The sequence below is a fragment of the Pempheris klunzingeri genome, chromosome 3 (genome assembly GCF_042242105.1).
Source record: "Pempheris klunzingeri isolate RE-2024b chromosome 3, fPemKlu1.hap1, whole genome shotgun sequence".
Taxonomy (NCBI): domain Eukaryota; kingdom Metazoa; phylum Chordata; class Actinopteri; order Acropomatiformes; family Pempheridae; genus Pempheris; species Pempheris klunzingeri.
The window spans coordinates 22959724-22985274 of NC_092014.1; the positions used below are offsets into that span (position 1 = coordinate 22959724).

Here is a 25551-nt window from a genome sequence, read left to right on the forward strand (position 1 = left end):
CTAAATGAAATTTTGTAGGATCATAGTCAGGTGCATGATTAACCAAGTAGACCAAACAGCTGCTAATGAGCATCGATTTCATATGTAGGTTGAAACAGTCATTAACTGAAATGGGCCACAGTGAGGACCGTAGACGCAGCGGTCGGCCAAGGAAACTTCAAGATCAAAGATCAAAGACACATTATGCTTAGTTCCCTTCAAAATCAGAAGATTCAGATTAGGTTATGTGTCCCTTCAGAACTAACCAGGACTAGAGACTAGTTACTGTCCAGAGAAGTCCGGCTAGAAATGGTCTTCATGGAAGACCAAAAGCCATACCTCCGACGTGGAAACATGCCCAAGCAACTCGACAATGCACAAAAACATAGGAACTGGGGTGCAGAAAAATGGCAGCAGGTGCTCTGAAATATTTGGCTGCAGCAGAAGGCAGTTTGTTCACTGAAGGGCTGGAGAGTTTAATTGTCTGCAGGCAACAGTGAAGCTGGTGGAGGTTCCTTGCAAGTTTGGGGCTGCATTTCTACAAATGAAGTTGGGGATTTGGTCGGGATTAATGGTGTCCACAGTGATGAGAAACACAGGCAGATACTTATCCATCATGCAATACCATCAGGGAGGCGTGGGATTGGCCCCAAACTTATTCTGCAGCAAGACAACGACCCCAAACATGCAGCCAATGTCATTAGGAACTATCTTCAGTGTAAAGAAGAACAAGGAGTCCTAGGAGTGATGGTGTGGCCCCCGCAGAGGATTTATTTGTTCCATTCACGTTCCATTCATTTGTGGTGAAATACCACACAGTGGGCCGCCCAGATATCACTGGCTGTTAACGAGTTGCAGTTGGCAGGAAGGATTTTTGGCCAGGTCTGTGAATCTGATATTTGAAAAATGTCACAGCTGCAGACCGCATGGATGTGGTTGAATAGAAATGATGCAGGGGAGGAAACGGATCAGATAGGAAATTGGAAATTATAGTACTGTTTTGAAGCACTGCAACTTATCACATCAGAGCCAGACTACCTGCCTAGACACTAGGAAGCTGCTGAAATAGCAACTGTGACCTTTGGGGATAATCCTGTTTGATTTGTCATCTATGGAAAGTAAAGTCCAGAATGACTCTGCAGGAAATCCAAGCTGCAGATCACATCATCCTCAGAGTAGAGTTCTAACAACATACACATTTACAACACAAAGTTGTTGTTTTTTTATCATTAATACAAAGGTGAACTGAGGAACAGCTATGGAAAAACCCACTGTTGTAAACTGATCAAGTTAATACAGCATGTTTATTGGAGTCCAATTCACACTTAAAGCTCTGTTTAGCTACCAGAATAATTATATATAATAATATGTAATGTGTATCTATATGACGGTACAGTGTAACATATCTATTAACCAACATTCTCCTTCTCAACACAGAATAGATTTAGTCAGTAAACAGAAACTTCAGGTTAAGGTCACATTGTTTTATTTACATTCAATTTAAAGTTCTTTACATATCCTCAGTAAATTGAGGGTACAATTCAAGTATTAGTTTATAAAATCTTACATTATTTCACATAAAGCACTGCATACATGGAAAGCATATTTAAACTTCATCATACATAAACTCCACAGTATTTGAATATTAACATTCCTTTATGAAATACATTCAGCAAAGTAATTCAAATTCCGAATACACTCTGAATATTTCTGGTTTTACTCTGAACCTCCCTTTCATGGTTACACCGATAGAGATTCATTCTTTCATATTTGTCTAAACCAGGTGACTGTGCACATATATTTTTACTTTCAAAGCTGGTAAAAAGGTTGGTGAAAGAAACCAAATTATGCCCAGATCCCTCGATCCCATCAGTCCTGCAGTGGACAGAACGTGACTCATATACTTTGGCCATGTGTTTCCAAATGAGAATGTAATAATGATAATATGGAATGTTCACTTATTATAAGTAAACAGTAGAAAGTTTATATTTTGTGCAAAATCATAGCATTAGCTAGCTTCCTCTCCTTGATGGAGTATGACAGAGATTTTGTCTCTCCATCTAAACCTCTTTGTTCTTCGTACGTTCAATGATCTGGTCACAAAGTACATCCACAAAGTACTGTATCCACAAAGTATTATATCAGTCCCTCTCTCAGCTCAGACTTGGTTGACTTGATTCTTCTCTGAGCTTGGAAAAGAGGTGGGCTCCCAGCGGCCTATTATATTACCCCTCAGTCCTGCTTGGCACTTAGCGATGAGGTAGATCTTCCGGAGAACGGTGCGGCGCAGCAGGATGTAGACCCAGGGGTCGAGGATCTGGTTCCATGTGGCCAGCCTCACACCCATCACCATCAGGGTTTTGTAGCTGGGCAGGTCTTCTCCAATGGATCCTGTGTAGGAGCGGATCACGGACATCAGGCCAAAGATCTGCAGGCATGAAACAGATGTTTTTATTTATGCTCATATTACATGGTGAAAGAGCAAAAACACTGCATTGATAGCGAAGCTAAAGTCACTCGAAAATAACAGCAAAACAACAACAAATGGATGCTCTTGATAAGCACTCAAACGCTCATACTGATATTCTTTGTATTAAGGACATGCTAATATGTTTTCACATTATCACATTAGATATTATAGTTGCATCTATATCAACAACAAGTGATTTTGAATTTTGTAAGAGTGACAGATACATACAATACAATATGCCCACTCTAAAGTCATTTTATTACTTAATTTATCAAAGCTGTAACAAACTATGAAGCTGAGGAGAGTGGTGTGTCGTGTGATTACTTAATCACATGCATATTAAAATGCAAGAGAGTGTTAACAGTAAGTAATAAATATTTACTGCGTGAATTGCAGCGAGGCAAAGAGTGCATGCACCAAGGAGAGTGTTTATGTTTCCCCCAAGGTGATCTAATGTGAGACGGATTAAGTTTTTTGTAACTGATCTTATTGACTTGAAGTGTTATTACTGTAGATATTGATCTGCCCACCCCTATTTAAAGAAACATGCAGCACAATCTGCCATCCGTGTTTGTTAGTAGACTCTCTCTTCCCGTTGATAGTGCAATGGATGCATTATTTGTACAAGTTATGCCATCATTACTGTTTTCTTATTGAGCTGCCATTTGTTACAACAGATTTTTCTATTAGAGTTCTTGATTTTTGACGAATATTGTTTGTTCATGGAAGTGAAGTGGAAAATGAAAATCCTTTAGAAAGATCATACAGTGCACATTCCTAAGGAGATCTTAAGGTTAGCTTAAAAATTAGACTGACCATTAATTATATACAAGTATATACTATGTTCTAAAGCTCTAAAGCCTGTACTGATTACAGACCTATATTATAGCTGGGCTGTACTTGTAGTATACCTTTCCAGCATTTTCAACTACAGCATGCAAACTGAATTAATGGCAATGTGTACTTCACTGCCATCTCATTATGACCTCACTGTCTGCTTCCCTCTCATTCTACTTCCTGATACTCACCAGCAGAGGGCTCCAGCAGATACATGAGGTGACCATGATGCCGACCAGCTGCACCACCATCTCTATGTCGTGGGACTTGGCTGAGTGATGGGAGCCAGGCTGCCTCCTGAGCCGAGCGAGCACTAGCGTCAGTCCACTGATGGTGTTACACACCAGGGCCACAGCTAGCGAGGTCAGACCTAGTCCAGAGAACAGCACCACAAACGCCACATCCACCTCCTCAGTGTCACTCAGCACATTAATGAAACACCAGGTCCCTGGGTCCTGATAGGCGTAAGAGCCCAGCTGAAAGCACGGCAGCAGGGCCACACACAGAGCTGCCAGCCAAATGACAGACAGGCAGATCTTTGTGCGGGTTTTGGTGACCAGGGATGAGTGAAGCAGTGGCTTAGTGACACCCAAGCATCGCTCAGCAGCCATGGCACAGCCCATGAAGAGTGGGCACAGGCCGAAGAACACCATGCTGCCACCCAGGAACTGACACATCCCATCGGAAGAGTTGAAGTCCTCAGGGCGCACACCTCCAGAGAGGTAGAGTCGGAGAACTAAGGCGCCAGGGATCACATGGCCAATGAAATCTGTGACCACTAGTGAAGTGGCAAACAGAAGGAATGTGGCTTTGGTGCGCCGGCGCTGGAGGGAGTAGGCGTTGGCCAGGATGAAGAGGGCCACAATGTTGGAGATGATGCCCAGTGTCATGGACAATACGACAACAATGACGCCACTGGTGGTGGGCTGCACCAAGGTGAGGTTTCCCTGCTGCGACAGCCCTTCAACAGCCACCCCAGCCTCCACCTTCCCTGGGGTGTCATTAGAGAAACGTTGGAGGAGCGGGGGGGCTGAAGAGTTGTAGTGGCTCAAAGCTAACATCACTGAACGCTGGAGGTCATGAGGTCCATAGTTAAAGGAGGCTGCAAGAGAAAGAAGATCAAATTTGAGGAGAGCAAATGAGATGTGGATCAACTTAAGTACATAATACAATTGATTTGATGCATCGATGAAAAAGAAGGAAAAAGTTACAAATACAAACAGGCGTAAAAATTAAAGAAAAAACCTGAATAAATGAATGAGGAAACATAACAAGTGCACATGTTTCCATACAGGGCAAATTATCCAAATTAAAATGATATGATTATTTGCTATGGTCTCAGTCTCCAGATATCACCTTAAGATTAAAGGTCAATTTAGGTCCTAAATGAACATCTATGGGAGATTGTGGAGCGACATGTTAGACGGCTCTCTCAACCACCACCATCAAAACACAAAATGAAGGGATACATCTGAGCCTGGTGCCGTTCGAGGCTTCTTCCCGTTAAAGGGGAGTTTTTCCTTTCCACTGTTGCCTAATCTAATATCTGATGCTTGCTCACGTGGGGCAAATCCTTAATTTTGAATTCCTGAATTGTTGGGTCTCTCTCTTAATTAAAGAGTTTGGTCTAGACCTGCTCTTTGTGTAAAGATGCTTGAGATAACGCTGTTATGAATTGGCACTATATAAATAAAGATTGATTGACTGATTGATTTTGAAAGAATGGTATTCAGTCTCTCCACACACTGTGAGAAGGGAGCACTGAGGCTGTTGTGGCATATTAAGAAGCTTTACGTTGCCTTTTTTAAAAACATAGACTATGTATATTTTCTTACAGTCTTTTAAGATTAAGATTCGGGGTCTTCTAATAACTCTTAACTAAAAGAGTTCAACACATGCTCCTACAACGTCTTCATAGATGACTGAAGATATGACCGGACCTTTACATGGTGGACTCAGATCACTTAGGTTTAGCAATATATATATATATATATATATATATATAGATAGATATAGATATAGATATAGATATAGATATAGATATAGATATAGATATAGATATAGATATAGATAGATAGATGAGTTTATTAACCCCCAAAGGGAAATTAAATTGCCATAGCAGCCAGGTACACTTGAATACAATAAGATATATCAAAACACACTGTATGGACAATCAATATGTTTTACTGGTTAGCTTCTTTAGTTAGTATAGGATTTTTCCATACCCACTTTTATTGTCTAAACTGACTATACAAAGCAAACAATCAGCCGTTTTCCTTGGTTGATTTACAACCAAAGAAAACAGCTGATTGTTTGTACCCTAACAGATCCTGCTATAATTAGATATCAGAATAGGTCGTCTAATTATCCTGATTAAAAAAACCCTTCCGTAGAGCCCATGCTTATACAATTCAATATCACTGAACAGCTTGTCAAACAGTTTGTCCTGACTCGCTCTCTGACTCATTCTGTGTGTTATCTGTTCATCTGGGCAATATTTGACTATATCGGACAATTGATTGAAGGGTAGGCTGCTTTCATTGCTTTATCCATGCTCTCTAAACCCCCTTGAGAGCTCTGTAAACCCTGCACCTTAATTGCAGTTCTCCTGCACACACTGTACAGCTCTTTCCTTTCAAAAACAGATATATTGCACATTTTTTTATCATAAATATTCTGGTTTGCAAATATCTCTTTTTTTTATATGTTATATTTATGTGGCCTGATTATGCATCAGTACACCAAGGCACATTACTTGTAATTATGAAAACTTTCTTTGCAATAAACTTGATTCTGATTCTAAAAGAAATGATGGTGGATTGCAGTATGGTTGTGCAGTAAGAGGTATGCAGAGAAAAGATTATGATCACAGAAATAAAACAATATAAGTGCTATTTATATATAAAAGATGCAATCCACTCAGTCTTAGATTGAGGCTACCCTGAGGGGGAAAGGTCTACTTTTATTATTAGATTTCAAATGAAGAAATGGCTCACCACTACATAGTTCAGATGACCTTCTCAGTCCAGCTGAACGACCAGGAAACAGTTTTCCTTGTCAAGCAGATATCCAGAGATACTCCTCCAAAAGAGTTTATGAAACAATCTCAGCAAAGTCCACAAATAAATGGAAAAATGTCTTTAAATTAAGATCAGAAATCCTGTTCTCGTTTGATAAAGTCAAAACCTTCAGGGTCCTTTGGGGAGTATTTTCCATGGCTGAACTCGTCCGGCTGTCTCATGGTGCCTTGCAGGTTGGAAAGGATCCCCACTGACACCCAAATACAGCGTTACGGTTTTATAGTGGGTCCTCCAGCCTTCAGTCTGTGTGGGCGTCCCTCCCTCTCTCCCTCCCTCCCTCCTCCTCCTCCTCCTCCTCCTGCTGTTGTGTGCTCCTGACTCAAGTTCACGCCTCTGCTGCACTTTGTGTCGCCTCCTTCTGTTTACGTTAACTACACGGTCAGTCCTTACTCACGTTATGTCTGTCACCTACATTTCTCAAAGAGACATTTCATTATCTTTAGGCAGCACATTGTGCTCATCAAAGCTCACGTTTAGATTTTTACAGCCACGACTTTGTCACCTTTTCCCAAAATTTTGAATGTGCAGATTGGATTTAACATGTCACTGTTCAGCTTTTTGCTTTCTGGAGCCTGGATCAATGTTAACAGAATGAGTTTCAAAGCCTTCAGTATGTTTTATTTTGCTGTTTAATCTGTCACCCTGCGCTCAGAATAACCTCTGAGGTATCACTTATCCAAAAGATTCAGACCATGGTGGAACTACAAATATCAGTTTGCTGTTAGAGGGGCTTGGAAAGGTTTTCTATTTCAGGTCTGTGAATAAATTAGGTGTAAAGGAGACAGGTCTTTAAAGATGTGGTGAAATTATAACGTATTTGTTTTGTATTTGAGTTTTTAAACCAAATACCTACATGCTATAGAAACTCAGGAAAGGCATGGAAAAGTCATATTCTCCCTTATGAATGATCCAGATGTTCCTCAAGTACTCTGCTGTTGGTCCTGAGGGTTTTTGCAGCTGCATTAAGGAAAACATGCCATTTTTTCCCTTCTGTTTGACTGACACTCTGAGAGGGAAAACCACGAGGAGGCATAATATCGTATCTCTGATCCTGCTCCTCTGGGGACAGGTGGTCATGTTTGTTTTCATTTTACAGGGACCTGGCAGCCCAGCTGGACACATACTTGCACAAATAATAGTCTGGAAACAGAATAAAAGCAACATCTTAAATCGGAAAGAGAGCAGAGGTGGACACATGAATTGGTTTAATTTTTTCTGGAAGTGGGGCACCTGGAGGAAAGGGTCAGCTGCTTGACAGGACTGTATAAGTCTATGAACTGACAGCTGACACATTATAGAATGTGATTTAAACTGAGAAAATATCAAAAATGCATTTGTAAAACGTGACCTTGTTTGTGAAAGAGTGGTTCAAGCCTGAAAAATGCAAACATATTTGACTGTAGCAGAAAGTGTGCAGGGATGTATGTAAGTCTGAGGTGCTAACATGGCTGTAAAATTATTGTAAGGAGCCTGTTTCCAAAGTGGATTATTCTATTGACATATTACAGACCGCAACAGTGAAGTTATACACATTCAGTTTTGATCTTGTTGATTTCGAAGCCCACCAAAGGAATTCAGATAGAATAGACATGGCAAATTGGGAAGTCCATACTAAATTAGACTGCTCAATATAATGCTTCATTTGTCTTTTTAGCACATCAGAAAAGGCATGTTTCAGTGTGTGTTGGTTTTGGGCTTAAGAGCCAATAATTTATGTCTGCTTTCTTCCTTTCCTGGTGCCCGTTTAGACTCTAAGTGCAACAATCAAGCGTTTGGCCGCCATGTGTGTTTTTCCTCCGGCTCTGAAAGGAGACCCTGTTGCCCCCATTTCCCTCATCAATTGCTCCTACAAATGGTGCCATTTGGCCTCTGCGGCCCGCTGGCTCGTCCAATACTAAGTCTGGGGTTTATGGGTTAGAGGCTCCCTCTGCGCCCTTTCCCCTTCCACTGACCACAAAGAGAGAAAAAACCCCTGACTGCATACCTGATGATCTTTGAGACAATCTGAGATGGAGGAGTTCCTCAGATCGGAGGTAAGATCAGAGTAAGATCTATCTCTTTTCGAAGTTGAAGACAAAGCTGTGAGTTTTCTTGTTGCATATGCATACAAGTATTCCAACTGTATATGTTTGTCGCATTGCCCATTTTCCCAAAATGCTCAGCAGAGCACATACCTGTTTGTCAGGGAGGTATTTCTTAGCATCTGAGTAGCTTTGAAGCTGACAGTTGTTTGGTTTGCCAGTAACTGTGCTCTCTACTATTTGAAAAATGTTTTTTTTTTTTATTACAGCAAGGAAATTCAGGCCTGTGACAGTAATTTCCAAAACTGTAATGTTCAAGTTTCAATCAAACAATGTGACATCATGTCAATACATCCAGTGTGGCAAAGGTAACCACTGTGTCATGTGCTTGTGCATTCCTCCTTGACATTTTAAGGAGATGCTGGCTATTATGAGTGGAAAGCCACACGCTATCAGTCTGGGCGCCTCAGAAACTACTCGCCAAAAATGAAACAGTGGAATGTTCGCATGAGACGATCAAGAGACGTCAAGAGAAGAGGAGGCAAAGACTGAAAAAAGTTCTGCTACTTTTCTCTGATGAAACACACACTCCTTGTAGTGCAAATTGTTTAAAAACTGCTGTCTGGCTGGAACCCAGAGGTCATTGCTAATATTCTGTTACCGTTGTGCCTGTATGTCTCAAACAGTGCAAAGATGGGATGGAGTGCGTCACTGTGGCAAGAGAAGAAGCAAAATCAGAATATGGTGAAATCCACAAATATTTACAGTTGTCATCCATTCAAGGCAGAGAGGTTTGTCACAGCTGATTTTCCTGTTTCCAGCAGAGATAACATTTAAAAGTATTCACATTAATCCGCATATTTTGGATGCATTGGTAAGATGAAGTAGTATTAGATGTCTAATGATATAATGCAGATTTCAAGTAAAGGTTAAGGTAGGTTAAGGTAGGGAAAACAGTGCAATCATGCTGTTCTATTGCTGAGCCAGAACTACTAAGAACTGGCAATAGCACAGCCTCCTTGGTAATAAATGTTTTGCAGGAAATAATGACATGACAAATACTTGCCAATACAAGCAAAAGACTGAGAAGACTGGTTGTTGTGTTGCTGTGCTGTGTTGACACTGCTGAATATTTACCCACCACTTGAATATAAAACTATATATATATATATATATATATATATATATATCTAACATTCTGACATTCACACCCACTTCACACTGTTATTGGCCAGGTGTGTGGAGGTGAGACAGTAAGCAGAGTTTGAACTTCTCTCTTCCGCTATCTTCTTTCATCTAGGAGAGGCTGTCTGAAAATGTACGCTGTTATCGGATCTCACCCTCGGTCTGAAAGGTGACTTTTCACCCAGCCTTCAAGTGTGGCTGTTCAAAACGGCTATAAACACTTTTGTCTTCCGAGATGATTGGACGCCACGTTGTTGAAATGAACATAACGTGGCCCTAATTTTGGTGATCCCCTCACTTTTCATCTAGTGCCACCGTTCTGTGACATTTTTGGTTTTCTATGAAATGTTTTGACAACAATTGGATGGATTGCCATAAAATGTGGTGATGTTGCCCTCAGGATGACTTGTAATGACTTTAATATGCTGATTTTTCATCTAGCACCACCATTGAATTTCCATAATTCCATTGTTGAATATTACCTGTAAAACTAAAGACATTCCGATCAGCCTAAATTGTTCTTAGAGCTAATTAGCAAATGTTAGCAAGGCAACACATGAAGCTAACATGATCAAAATATCTGCTGAACATTAGCATGGTAGTCATTGTAATATTCATTGTAATATTCAGCTCAAAGCACCACTAATGCCTAATTCCTCACAAGATGCTTGTGTAGCTGTAGAAGTTTAATGCCAGAATAGATTTAATCTTTTATGCAGCATGTGAATGATGATATGATGATGATGATGATATTTTGGCTGCCACATATCTGTTTCTATTGATCACTGCAACATAATAGCACGAAATAGAAATTGCAATGCATCATTCTTGGGTTGTTTACATCTCTGTGTGTAGCAGATATTGTTGCGGCCATACAGTATGTGTGGTTGCAAGGTTCAAATGGCTCATTTTTCACAAATTTAGGAACATTTCCTCACAGCTTACCAAGATTCAAGACCTTATTTATACCAATGGTATTTCTGTTTCAGTTACCAGTAGCCTGTCAAATGAGGCAGGCAGTTTTAAGGTCTAATAGAATTTCTTACTGAATTATAAATTAGTAGTTATAAATCAACCACCATGTTGGGTCTACTGCATGTGCTTGAAGATATTCAAACCAATGACAGTGACCCATCAAGGAGACGACATCATTGAGTAGAGTGAAAGATGTAAATGCCTGTGGTGGTGTTTGTCTCTATGAATCACTCTCAGGTCATAATGCAAGATAATAAATTCCCTTTTTTAACTTTGTTTCTTTCATGGTTTGACCCTCTGGTTAGCGAAGAAAAACAGGGCAGCAAAGACAGTGACTTAACACAAGGCATCAGCATTATCTGCCTCCAGAGTGGATGACAGTGATAAGAGGCTTTCTGAATTGAAGCAGCATGCCACAGTAACTGGATACCGGCAAAGCCAACACGATGAGCCAGTTTTGTAAGAATTTATGGTCTGTGTCAGGATGTAATTGTTGAGGTTTAGAGAGTTGGAGGGAGAGAAGCGCTCCAGTTGGGACAGCAGAACAAAGTGGAGTCACAAATATACACAATAAAAAGGAGGGAAAAAAACCATTACAGTAGGCAGATTGGGACGCCAGCCTCTGTGCCTATCCAACACACACACGCCTGCTGATTCCGCACAAGTGCCGGCTGTGTCTCGACTGCTTGGCTCGCTTCATTCATTTTCTCTTCATCAGCCTTTAGAAATCCTTTGTTAGTGATACTACATGCACAGAACAGTCTCGCTCTCTCTCTCTCTCTGGATTCTATTTCTGTTATTATTAATTCAGAATATTCTCCAAGATCACAGGAAGATCACTGTGACTTTTTCTAAAAGACAGTCATGACGTTAATGTTAATTAACTAAATAGCTGAAGCTTTTGCTCTTTTGCTGCTGTAGCACCAGAATTTCCCCTCGGGGATCAATAAAGTATTTCTATCTATCTATCTATCTATCTATCTATCTATCTATCTATCTATCTATCTATCTATCTATCTATCTATCTATCTATCTATCTATCTATCTATCTATCTATCTATCTAACGTATTTCCTTTAAAGTTAACCTTCAATCCAATGTCATGATGTCATTCAGCAGCGTGACAGTCTACAGGTGCCAGAAAATACATCCTGCACAGGATCTCCTTATAAATTCTCAATGAAATCTGGTTCTGAGAAGTGAAAGTCTCAAAACTTCCTTCCTGTTGTCTTTGCAAATAGTAAAACCATAACATTTCTGTGGCTTTCTTCTCATAAATCTTTTTTTGTTCACAGTGAGAACCAATGACAGTTTTCCCTATCTGTGTTTAATGATCGGCATCGGATAAAAGTTTCCCTACTCTGCCCCTGCCAATCTAAACCCATGTTTAGTCAATATGTGAATACATCTATAAGGGGGCTCTCTCCAACTGTGTTGGCTGATATGCTTGGCTTGTGGTATGGTTTAAATTGGATGGTTATTTTCCTAGACATACCCTGAGGAAAGGAAAAATCTAAATAAGATCCTTTCTTTGTTCACCCTATTTCTCCTAGACATAACTGAGCTTAATTTAACATCACCATTGAGATTTTGACCATTTCCTCATACCTTTTGAATACAGCTCTCAAAAATGGCAGCTCCTCTTGTCTCAGCCCGATATCTTTTTTCTCTCAGTGTACTGAACTTTTTTTGTCTGAGATGATCAGCTCTTGACATAACAATAAGATTAATGGTAACAATAAGACCCAAAAGAAAACTTGATTGGCTTATAGATTAGCCTGCACAATATCAGAAATTTGTCTCACAGACCAAATTTAAGCCTCAACTTTGTAATTTATCTGTTATCTCACTTCTGTGAAAAAAAGATGCAGAACAAAATCTACTTATTACCATTCGTTTATCATTGATTTGTCACAAATACTTTTGAAATGCCTTCTAAACAAGAGCAATAATTGTCACGGTCACCTCTGTGTCTCTGTTTCTGTATTTCTCTTTTTCTGTCCCCACCCCCACAGCATATCAGCCCGGGCTCTACTCCCACTCTGCGTCCGATCTCTGCTTCAGTTACACTGGTAGAGACGTTCTTTAGACCTCTCCAGGTTTTTATTTATGATTTGTTCTTTGTGCTGAATCCTAGCTGGTCATAATTTAGCATTGGAGGAATTTGTGTTAATTTCACTTGTGTCATTGCACCTCAAACTACAACCCCAGGCTGTAGACATCTTCTTTCAAACCAAACCAACCAACCCCCTTCCCGCTACCCCTCATTTAAATGCATGAATGATAATGAAAAACATAAATTCAGAGTTGAAGGACATTATTTCTTTTGTGTTCTTTGATTAATGTTATTTCCACATTCCCGCTCCAGAACCTTTGAAACAAAGACAAGTAAAAGCAAATGAATTTTCAATGCAGGTTATGCAGTTCAGCAAAGAAACAAGCAGAAGCTTTGCAGGGAGACTCAACATATCTGAACACGGTGATCGGTCTGATCCATCAGAGCAGCCACCATCATACCACACGCGCTTAGCTGCTTTGCTGATGTCTGCGGTAATAAAATTGAAGGGCTCGCCTCTGTGTAGTGATTAACGAGAAGCCCTGTCAGTGTGAATAAAAGAGGGGAAGTGGTAATTAAAGCAGGTCTGCGACAGAGCAAGATTTAAGAACCACAGCCTGCTAATTACATGATGTTATTAAGCAGAGATGTTATTAATAGTAAATGGTGACACAAGCATCCAACCACCTATCCACCCCCTCACACACACACACACACACACACAGGCACAAACTCCATCACATTCATTCAGTCACACACATTAATGTCTCACCTGGGACCACCAGCTGGTGCTTCAAATATTTCCTTCTAGAGACAATGTGCTTCTTAATTCTCAACATAAAAGATTTAAATTAGCTGCAAATTTAGTTTTCAATGAGATCTGCTCTTTTCTCATAATCCAGTCTTCCTCTGATTTGTGTTATTGTCATATCTAAACACAAAATGACATTTTTGAAAATAAGCTTATTTGCTTTCTTGTTGGGAGTTAGATGAAAAGATTACCAAGATACCATGAGATTCATGGTAAAGATGAAGTTAGCTTAGCTTAGCACAAAGACTGGAAACAGGAGGAAACACCTATCCTGTCTCTGTCCAAAGGGAGGAGTAGCTTCCCGAGGCCTCTGTGGGCTGCACAGAATCAAAAAACTGTTTGGCACATAACCCCCATGAAAAAAGTGAATTTGACACACTTCAGTTAGATCAGTGATCTTCAGAGGTTTCTGGGAGGTGGACTTGACCTTTGAACAGAGCCAGGTTAGGCGTTTACCCTTGTTTTCCACTCTTTGTGTTAAGCAAAGCTAACAGACTGCTGGGTCAAACTTCATCTTTGCCATGAGATCAGTATCAATCTTTTCATCCTACCCTCAACAAGAAAGCAAACAAGCATATTTCCAAAAATGTCGTGCTGTTCAAGCTAAGAAGCAAGAGTGGTATGAATCTTTTCATCTAACTCTCAACAAGTATGTTTTAAATAATGCCAATCTGTCCCCTCATTGTTAACACTATTAGCTCAATGACGGTTGTTATTGATCACAGACAGGCGTTCAAGTTATTCATCCACAAAGGGTTTAAAGGTTCCTGTATCAACACAGAATAATCAGCAAGAGAAGATTAGAGGACAAAACGTTACCTAAATGAAGACAAACTGAGTCCAGTCTGCAACAGTGAAACCATTAGTTGCTCCACAGAGACGGGGGGATGGTGAGCACTGCCAGGGAATCAGTCTTCAACTTTTTTTCTGACTCTGAAACAAGTAAGAACCATTTAACTCCCACCAACATTGTAATAAAATGGTGGATGATCTTAAATGGAGCACAAATGTTATCAGCTTTTCCTCCCTGTTTGCCTACGACGCAGTTTATGCCCCCACACACAACATCTTTCATCTGACTGGACTGATCATTAAATAATTTTCCTCCACCTCCCTCATTTAACATTTTCCTTCTTAATATAAATACATTAAGCTGTAATTCTTTGTGTGGTAGCTGTGATTTTATACAGGTATCAGATAAAGCTACTGCACCGCCTGCAATAAACCTATGTAGCAGCGGTTAGATTGATTTTAATGGCATGTCTTTTATTATGGACAGATAAAAGTGACCACTTTAGAAACAGTCAAATCTTCATTGATCAGATAGCAATTAACCTCAGAAACTAAAGACACAAAGACCACAAGTGTATGTCATTTAAAATGCTCTGCACACAAAGAGATTTACAGTACCAACAATAATAGAGGCAGTCATAGATGTGGGTTGCTTGAAGCCATCCATCTATTTACTCCAGCTCCCTCCCTCCATTTCATTTCCATTTCATCATCAGTCTCATAGCCATGATGAAATGTCAGTGGCAGTAAACTGCGGCTTGAGGGGTGAAATTGATGGGATTCATCTGGACTCCAGTGTTTTTGCAGTGGCTCACATCATAGATCAAAATGTGCTTTTTCACATAAAGTAATGAACTCACACAACTAACAGCTAAAGCTTAGAAAATGTTCCTCATATGCAACAATAAAGGGCACAGGAAGTTGCCTGATTGGGAAAAGGTTTGCATACGGGACACTCACCTCCTTTTATAATCCCCTGCATTTGTCTTCAGCCTGAACAGTCGTGCAGGGATGAGTGTGCAGTCCTGTATGACAGATTTAGTGCAGCCTGCACACTGATGTGTGACGCCACAGGAGACGGTCAGATAACTCACACTCATGTCCTTAACACTGCAGCTGTGGTCACCACACTGAACTTGCTCAGCGTAGTTCTCCCAGAGGTACAAACTGTACTGTGGTGACACAGCGAAAGTAACATGCCAGCTCACTGTTTTTGGTAAGGCTGCTGATAGTTATCATGCTGTGTTTGCCTCCGGTCTGACCTTCTCTACTCCACTCACAGATTGATGGAAATGCTTTGTTTCTGATGGGAGGCTTGTTAGAGGGGCTGGAAAGTCTAATGACATTCATCCTCTAAATTGTGGCATCATTTGTGAAAATAGATGATCAGTTAAATTAACTCAAAAAGTAAGACATTTGTTTTTGAAATGCATATAAAACATGTTTAGCAGTTATAAGAAGTATATAATCAATTAATCAATTGTTCATAACAGATAACAGCAGATACATGAACATTTCAAGGTGCTTATGCATTTCTAAACAATTCTAGCGTTTGTGAAGCATCTATAACTGCTGTATAAACAGTTAATGACTGATAACACAGTGCAACAGCTGTAATGAGGAAATGTAATTTGTTTACGTTCAAATCATTCACAGCCAGGTTTAAAACTGTTTATAAATGTGCTCAAATATGTAGCCTGTGAAAAAGTCTTGATCTGTCAGGTTCATTCTTGACTATCTGATGCTTGTTCATGTGCATCATGTACATGCTTGAATCCTTAATTTTGAACTCCTGAATCGTTGGGTCTCTCTCTTAACTAAAGAGTTTGGTCTAGACCTGCTCTTTATGGAAAGAGTCTTGAGATAACGCTGTTATGAATTGGTGCTATATAAATAAAGATTGATTGATTGATTGATTGATTGACTGACCTCAGAAATGGTAAAAGGTAAAAGGTTCAGTTTACTGTCAGCTGAAACTCATCGCCTTTATCGTGGAGAGTGAAGAATTAGTATATGCTAAGTCTACACTACTAATACTAATAATATATATTATCTAATACGTGCATCAATAGATATGATCCTTAATGAATAAATACATGAATGAATATAAAATATAAAGACATATTTGATACAAGCACAACTGTGCTTGAAACTTCATTATAGTATGCTATAAACAAGTGTTTGTATACTTCTCATGAACAGCGAGTGCTGTTTCCTGAGCCTAAGTTTGCTGTGTGGTGATTTGGTTAAATGCGTTAATTTAGGAATATATCATGCAAGGTGGAAACGCACAACTGAAATAAAGACGATCTGACAGCTGGATCCCCAAACAGATTTTCAGATAATCACGTCTTTGTGTTTTTTAGCAATCCAGCCTGAGTAAAACCCCAAATAAAGACACATCTGTCAGCTACACTTGTACACACAATAGGCAGATTCACTCATGCAAAGATTCATGCAAATCTTCTAATAGAGTGCAAGGTATGATTTGATTCTGATTCAGTCTCATACTTAATTCATCATTTTCTGGTGGCTTAAAGACACATCTGTTTCCAGAAAAGGCATACTTTTACCACATTGCTGTCCATCCATCATGTTTGAAACAAAAAATACCATACAGTCCTCACTTTCTAGACTGGTTGGTGCTCCACGCTCTCTGTATTTTATGTACAACACAACTGCAAACAACATTGAGCTTGACTGTATCACTGGAGCATTCTAACGTTCTTGTCATTGCTTTGACTGATGTTCTCGTGGTGTCATTTACCCTTTAATGACATCTTCAATACATGTAGTGCAATGTAATTAAATATTCAATATTCTTTTACCGCTTCAAGTTTTATTTGTATATTAAGTTTTGTTACGTTTATTGTAATGTAGAGCCGTTAAAATGTAGTATAGCACCATGCTTGCACAATTTGAAGAAAAAAAGAAATGAAATTGGACAGTGGCAGTTTTGGAGATGTTTTACCTTTTCTTTTCTTTCATAGTATGATTTCTGTCATTAAAGTTATAGTTTCATTGATGCTTGTTTGCAGTGAGACGCTTAATTCAGCTTCTCATATTTTTTAGTTTAGCTTCTACAGGGTCAAACAATAAATGGATAAAAAAGTTAAGTTCTGTATGAAAATGGGTTTTATGAAGCCAAAGGAGACACTTTAGCTGATGATAAACAATGTGGTTAGATGTCTCTATAAAAGGTTTTACAGCAGGAGTATTATGTCATGCAGGGAGTTAGGAATGATGAGACATAACACTAATATTTAACCCCAAATAGATCTAGTCTTCGAAAAAAGGTTGACTCTAAATGCCAGTATGCATCCCATTGTTTTACATAGTGCTATTTTATGGTCCTCTGTTCTTTATGAAACATCCCAAAAGGCCAAATATCAGTTAGGACCTAAACATGCTTTCTTGTTGACAAGCTCTCTAACATTGCATTAGCTACTTTTCTGTAGCTGTACTTTTTAAAGGTGTAGTGTGTAGGCTTTAATGGAATATAATATTCATAATTATGTTTTCAATGTGTATAATTGCCTTAAACTATGAATCCTCGTGCTATTTACTTAAGAGTGGCAGCTTGAATTTAGTGGTATGAATGCACAAGTTGGAAGATGAGAGAAGAAAAATGGAGATTCAATGTCGTTATGAAGCCCAAGAAAAAGCAAGAGAGTGTGAATCCTTTGGCCACTGTAGCTTCTCCTACACACTTGGACAGGGAGGGGTGATACAAGAGGAATTCGGTGGGTTGCAATCTGCAACCTCACCACCAGATACCACTAAATTGTACATATTGCAACTTTATAGCAATTCTTGGACATGTCTGTCAAGCTTAGCCTAGAGACTTGAAACAGTGGAAACATCCTCCAGCTTTACCAAATCTCACTCATTAACATGCTGAGACACCAGGAAGTTACTGCACATGGTCAAGAAATAGTCAAGTGTTTAACCTCCCATAGCAATGCAATGTGTTGTTATTATATTTTGGTTTTGCACAGATCAAACAACCAGGTAGTAATGTGTTTATCAGGGTGGTTTGGAGGAGCCGATAGGTGGATTTTGGACCAAGCCAGACTAGCTGTTTCCCTGTTTCTGACTTTTATGCTAAGCTAGGCTGGTTGTAGCTCCTTATTTACCATACAGGCACATCTACCTCTGCAATAAAGTGAACATTTGTATTTCCCAAATGATAAAGTATTTCCTTAAAGCATTTTCTAAGTCAGGACTTGTACTTACTGTAAAATGTGCTTTTACAATAACATGCATTTTGTACTTTTTTCATATTCACTGCAGAACAAAAAGATAATTTCTCCTCTTTTTTCAGAGAACAGAACACAACTGTCCAGATGTAGCCTGGGAACCAGATGAATCTGCGAGCTAGGTTTATTTGCTCTGGCAGATGCGTCTGGTCCCTCTCCCATTCAGACAGATTTGGAAGGTATATTTTCTCTGAAGGAAAAACAAAAACTGCACTTAAAGCTTTTCTTGATAAGACAGATGTGTTTGCTGTACCTCAGACAGGATTTGGTAAAAGCTTTATTCACACTAATCAGTGACATGTCACACGTTTCATTGCCTAGTCACCATAGAGAAGGAGAGTGAATTTTGTTCAGTATATTTCGTCTAACGTCTAAATTTGACTAATATCTTCTCTCCAAGGTCACACATAAAGAGAATTGGAGACCCAGGTTCAGGTTGTTCAAAGCACGGAGTGGTGATCCAGACTTCAATACATCTGGAAGAAATAATACTTAAGTGTTCCTACAAGATCTGGGCAAGATATCAGATTTTTCACATTTCACACATACCATGAGCAGGTGTCAGTACATTCAAATTATAATGGATAGAAGTTAAAATATCATCAGAAAGGTCTTAAATTTCAAAAGTTGAAACATCACCTTTGATTCTCAAACCCTAATAAGGATAAATGACATATCAGATAACTGGATGAGTGTCACTCCAGCAGAGGTTGGCCTCTGCTTGTTCTTTCCACATGCGATCAGATGACCTTTACCTTGTGCTCTGTATGTGACAGCATCTGTATTTTAAAGGAAAACACAGCAATGCATTTGAACTCAGCCTAAGATGTTCTTTGCTTCCTTTACTGGACCTTACTTTGGGTGTGGATTAATTTATGATAGGTCACTTATGATAGGATTCTTCCAATTACATGTGAACTCAGGTCATATCCACCCACTTGTACCCTTCACATTTTTGGGGAAAAGAAGATTTTGAGATTTTGAGTTTGAGATTATATTACAATATTATACCTCATAATATCCTAAATTATCAGATGAATAAAGCCTATCTGAATATTTTCCTCTTCACAATGCAGATTAAATATCATTGTGCAATCTGATGATTTAAGAAATATCACAAAACAACAGACGCAAAACTTGATGAAAAAGACATATATAAATGACAGCAGGTCGACCTTCACAAAAATGGAAAACATGGTTTAAAGCAAGTTACATGTCTGAAAGACTGAGAACAAAGGAAAAGAACACATCTGTACCGCTGACTCAGACGTTTTAGTCCAAACCAGATACGGCCAGCAACTTGAGAGGCACCAACTTTCCAGAACATGATAATAAATGGCCCAGTTATTATCGCTGCTATTGAATTAGCACTTGTAATGAATCTGGCCATGCTGATATGTGTTCAGGCTGAAGGCCAAATGGATGGAAGGAAGGAAAACATTTGCAAACATGCCATAGAGTAAAGATCAATCATTGGTGTTCAAGCTTCTCTGTAAAAGCAGAGATGTGTCTCATTAAACCCTGACGTGAAAGTAAATGACGAATGTAATAAGAACTTATGTTGATTCATCACAATGCAGTATCATGATGTCTGGATGCTCACATCAAACCTCCAATCCTGAAGGACTTTTGACCAACTTTGTCTCTCAAACAAAAACCTGGAAATATTTAGGGCCTGTTTTAACCAATAGTGTAATTACATCAAATACTGATGTTCTTTGTAAAGGGACGGAGGTGAATGTCGGCGGTGAGATGTTTAATAGTTCCTGTGTGCCAGCTGCAATTCTCTGTGATTTTCAAGCCAGTCCAAAGTAGGTCAAGCACTCACTTATACTCCTTTCTACACAGGTGAAACAACCCAGTCTGAGTTCCTGTTAAATGAACAATGTGTTGGCATGGAAAATCTTTCAGTGTGGCTGATTAAACGCTGTTGGACAGCATGGTGCGTGACTGAAGGCAGAAATAATGGAGGTCAGTACAGTAGAGGAGGTCAATGTGCAACAGCAGACTGGTGACATCTTTCATCCACACTGCACTCAACTCAGCCCTTTTCCAGTCATTTCTTTTATAATCTGAAATGAAATCCAAAATTCTCAAGAATTGGAAGTGAATAATCTTTAGCAGACTTTTGAACTCAGCTGCGTAATATGCATCTGTACAGCATTACAGCACTTTTCCTGCCAGACATGATCTTTTCCCTTTGAACTCAGGTCTAACTCGGTGCTCTGGCATTCACCTTTGGAAATATGGAGAGTGAAAAAAAGAAAAGCAAATTAGCTGTACATCTAATAAAGGTTATTTCTGTATGTTCATGTGCCCGGCTGGTTTTATTAAAAAAATCTGGACTCCAAATAAAGTAATAATTTTGAGAGATGAATGAACCTACTGTTGGACTTTTCAGTTACAAGCAGTCACTTCAGCAGACACTTCCTGAATATCCACCATCTATTGCAGCAGCCCTTGAAAACTCATTAGATACTTATATGATGAGTCTATCAGATGCCCAATCCCTGCTGATACACAGTAAGTGTCACATTGTGACTGTGTTGACAACCTGAGAGACTGAACTAAAAATTAAAGATCATAACAGATGTGTCCCTCTGTATCCGAGCCATTTTAATGCAACCAACCATTTGCTGAACCATTTGCTAAGAGTGTGTGTGTGTGTGTATATATAGGGGCATTGGGGTACATTGGGGTGAGAGGCGAGGACATGCAAACTCCACACAGAAAGGTTCAAACCACAAACCTGCCAGGCAGCTGATTTAAAGCTGGAATCTTCTTGCTGTGAGGCAAGAAGAGTAAATCTAATAATGAGAAATTCAAAATTCAAATAGACTTATTTGGGATTTGGGAGACGTGATGTTGTATAAAAGGCACCATGAGCAGCAGCTTTAGGAGAAGTCATAAAGTATCAAGGTGATAAAGCAATGTTACGTATGTCTTTGGAGCCGCTAACGAGTGCTCCAAACAGAACGTGAACAACATATTAACTTTTTGTGTGGGACGTGCAGCTTTAGCCTCAGTCTTTTAGCATGATATCATGTATCATTAACTGCAAATTTAAAACCAATTTTTTTTTGCTGCATTTTAAAAAGAGTCAATCAGAAACATGTCAGCTGGATATGGGTTGAGTTATGAGTTAACATTAGCTTAATTAGCCAGCTAGTTAGAGCTGATTTTGACTGCTGCCAGCTAGAAATGAGACGTCTGCTTTTGTCTCACTTTGCCTAAAATCAAGGACCCATTGTTTCAAATATATAAATCAATAAAAGAAATGATAAAAAGAATTTCAATGTTAAAATCTGCCACAGTCTACGGGTGCTACGTGTACAGCAGTGATGGGATGTCCACTTTTACTCTCTTTGTCCTTTCTTACTGGGAATTTACAGTCGTTTGCAATCAACAAGAATATTTCACCCCCAAGGCAGCAGCACAGCATTTCCCAACCACACTCATGACTTAACCGCAGGACTTGACTTTTCATAGGCTTCTGAAATGCTTGAGCCCATGAATCGCAGATCCCAGTGCAGGGAATGAGAAGAGGAAAAGAAGCAGAGAAGGGGGTGATGAAAATTAAGAAACTACATTTAGGGTTGATCCAAAGGGTGTGAAGGTGAAAATCACAAAGTTTCATGGATGTTAGTACAGAACATTCATTTTGGCGGTTCATCCGTCACATTGGCTGTACTCTCTATTCTGTTTCTAAAGAATACACAAGGGAGCTGTAGTATCACATTCATGTTTTATCTCTTATTCTCTGGGTTCTTGCAGGAATTAGTCCGGGTGGGTCTGTTTTTATAAACCATTACATATCCTTATTTTTGGTCTTTGCAGGTCAGGAGGTGCAGCATGTCCTGAAAGTGGTCATTGTGTGAATTTTTGGGAAATTCCACTGGCAAATATAGGATGCACCAAAAACATTGTCTATAAAGGGGGCCAGAAATGGGATGTTTACACTTTCCAGCTGGAGGACACGATATAAAAATCCCTCCGCGCTACTGTAATGTGTTCTCTGACCTCCGTGTACTGTGGGTGGAGAGGACACTGGCTCACTGGACTGGTGTCACCCAGTCACAAAGGAGCGGGTGGAGATTGCTGGCTGACCTTCTTGACCATATATAAAGAGCTCATGAGAGATTTGAAGGGTAGCAGCTAAAGATGCATCACACAGAGATAGAGGTGGGGAGTGTAGAATATGGACCTGTTGGCTGTCCTTTGATTTTTGTGAACAAGTTCGGGTTTTTTCTTCCTTTTACACAATTACTGCAAAGTTCTGCGATCAGATTGATCCGTTTCTTACCAGCTGCCACTGAGGCATGTTGTAAATTAAACTCCACCTACGTGTCTGCCAATATAGCTCCTGCGTCAGTGAGTAAACAAGATTCATCATGAAAAGGTCATTAGTGTCTGTCTGCAACCACAGGGGGGTTCAATAATGATTTATCTTATAGTTGGTGGCAGTGAGTTATCTGGGGTATGAATTAGCATGTCCCTGTCTTAGTTTTCTGTTTGCATGTGGATTATCAGTGGTGCACAATTGGTTTGTTTAGTTATGTAACGGTTGGTTTGGGAAATAACGCTATTAATGAAAAAAAATACACCAAACTGAAAGCTTATTCTTATGCTCAAATCTGACATGAGGGTGTGTAAATGTGTTTTTCACCAGTGGCTACGCTGGCCTGCGCTCACCTCGGTGAGCGAGGCATCAGTGTAAACACCACAGAAATAAAATCATGCAGCGAGCTTTTAGAGATTTGGGTCGCTCCCCGATATTTTCGGTTCCATATTTGGAGCTTGCGCTGCTCCTGCTGAGGATCACAGCACCGTGGAGGAGTCATGTGTTTATGTGACACAATGAAGAGTCACTGAATGTTATGTACAAACTCCAAATGTATACTTTCACTGCTCCACGCAGCAAACGATGTGAGACTTACAAATGTGTCCCACGAGGTTGTTATTGTTCAGGAAAGCACAGCTGATGCATTATTTTGCTTAAGATGACTGTTTTTTGATATAAATAGTGCTGCATGTATTTTTGGTGTATAAGGCGTGAGCAGAATGTGGGATTACATAACACTATGTACTGTTTATTATATTGTTATAGTTGACTTGTAAATAAATAAGGTTTTGATAATCATGAGATACAATAAGGTTCAGGCACCAGTTGAGGCCCTTTACGTCAAAACACCTCACATGTGTGACTGTTACATGTTCACTGTCTGACTCACTACCCACTGCCAGAATCTAGACCTTCTCCACTGGCTGTGTGTCCCTCTGCTGACTCTCCGATGAACCATACCAAAGTGTTGATGAGTGAAAGAGGCAAAACTATCAGAATTTTTTACAGTCACAACCCCCGACTGTACTGTACTGCACGACTTTCCTGGAATTTACTTGCATTACTTGGCTGAGTCAGTGTGCAGAGAAAAATAGGCTACGTTTGCATCAGTTACAGGCAGAGACTTCACAGTGCATAACTCAGCCCAGTGGATTTTAATCTACTAAGTATAAATAGCAGGACATCATTCTGTATGTCACCACAGATATAAATACACATGAACAGACTGGGCCAAGCATGAAAAGACACCTGGAAAAACTAATCTGCAGCATTTAACTGATTTGCTGTGCTAATCTTTATGTGTCATTAGCTATCTTAAGTTTTATATATTTTACTGGGACTGGAGAACTACTACTACTGTCTTGCATACAAGACATCTACAAACACAAGATCCACCACCCAGTTTGATTCTCTCAAGTGCAACTTTTGTTTTTAATTTTTTATCGTAACTTCCATGTCTTCATGTCTTTATTCGTGCCTATTTTTGTCTCATACGCTTCACAGCCAACCTTACGCCATTAGTAAGTTGTACCATTTATTTTCATGCTTTTTCTTTTGCATTTGTATATAGAAGATGTTCAGAATATATATAGTATTCTCATTTTTAAATAATGTTTAAACATTTAGCAAAGTTACTTATCTGTTCTTGTACTTCTGCTGCTGTGACACTTAGTGGAGTCAACAAAACTCATCTTATCTCAGATAAAGAGAGCTGCATCGATAGTTAAAGCCCCTACTCACTCATGGTCCGCTCACACAGGTGTTTTCACTCCTGTCATGACTGTGTAAGTGTGTACAAAATATGTTATATATGACATTATATGTTGTGTGTTATCTCGGCTTCTTTGTAGTTATTTAAGGAGGAGGATTTCACGTGTGGCAGGGATTACTACTTTACTACATATTGGGTTTTTAAGGTCAGAGGAAATGAAAACTATAGTTCCAGTTTTTCTAACTGGAAGTGAAATATCGACTTTGCATGGCTCGCACATTAGAGCACACTGGTCTCCACATTACAGGAGCCACACTGGTCTGGAGCGTATTTTGTTTGGCCACAGTAATGAGCAGACTGTGTTCAGTCACAGTATCCTACCAGATTAAAAATGTTTCATAACAGGTTATACAGTGTTGGGAAGGGAGGAAAAGCTTTTCATTGAACGTTCGGTCGTGGGTGGGACTTTGACCATTAGCTTTGAATTTCAGCGATCTCTCGGCTCATTCATCTGAAATGTAGTATTCTCCTTGGGCCCATTCACAGTGTGTGCAGTTAATGTGGAGGGGTGCTGTTAGATGAGGAAAACCAGAAAATAAACCAGGGGTTCATGATTCAGAGCTGGACAGAGGGCCTGGAAAATGTTAGGGATTATGCAGAAGATATAAATTGCGTGAGAGCTGCTGGAACCTGTGGGGAACCTGGGGGCCTAACATGTCTGGCAACATGTCTGGTTAGATGGTCAACTTGCCACTTGCCACAAGAGGTAACAATTAGGGCCTCAAGTCAGGTGGACTGGAGTCTCTATATTCCCTTAAATCTACAAAAATAAGCAGCAACCCCACAGAATGAATGTGAGTCATATTGTATGTGGTCATCTGTGTTAATGCTGCAATGGACTGGCAGTCTGCCCAGGCTCCATCTCAGGCCTCCAATTTAATGCCACCGAGTGTTTTCTTGACTTTGCTCTGTGGCAGAGCAGACAGGGAATATTCTGTAGGACAGATCATCCCTGGCCCCTTTCTGCGCTGATA

General features: G+C 39.7%; 1 protein-coding gene across 1 annotated transcript; it reads right to left on the reverse strand.

Annotated features, from left to right (window-relative positions):
- Window positions 1-1490: 1490 nt before the first annotated feature.
- Window positions 1491-6542, reverse strand: LOC139198852 (prostaglandin E2 receptor EP1 subtype-like). The gene is made up of 3 exons (XM_070827817.1): window positions 6283-6542; window positions 3478-4388; window positions 1491-2407 (listed from the first exon to the last, which is right to left on the reverse strand). Exons 2-3 carry the CDS (start codon window positions 4345-4347, stop codon window positions 2138-2140), a joined length of 1140 nt encoding a protein of 379 aa, XP_070683918.1. The 5' UTR covers window positions 4348-4388; window positions 6283-6542; the 3' UTR covers window positions 1491-2137.
- Between the last annotated feature and the right edge of the window lie 19009 nt (window positions 6543-25551).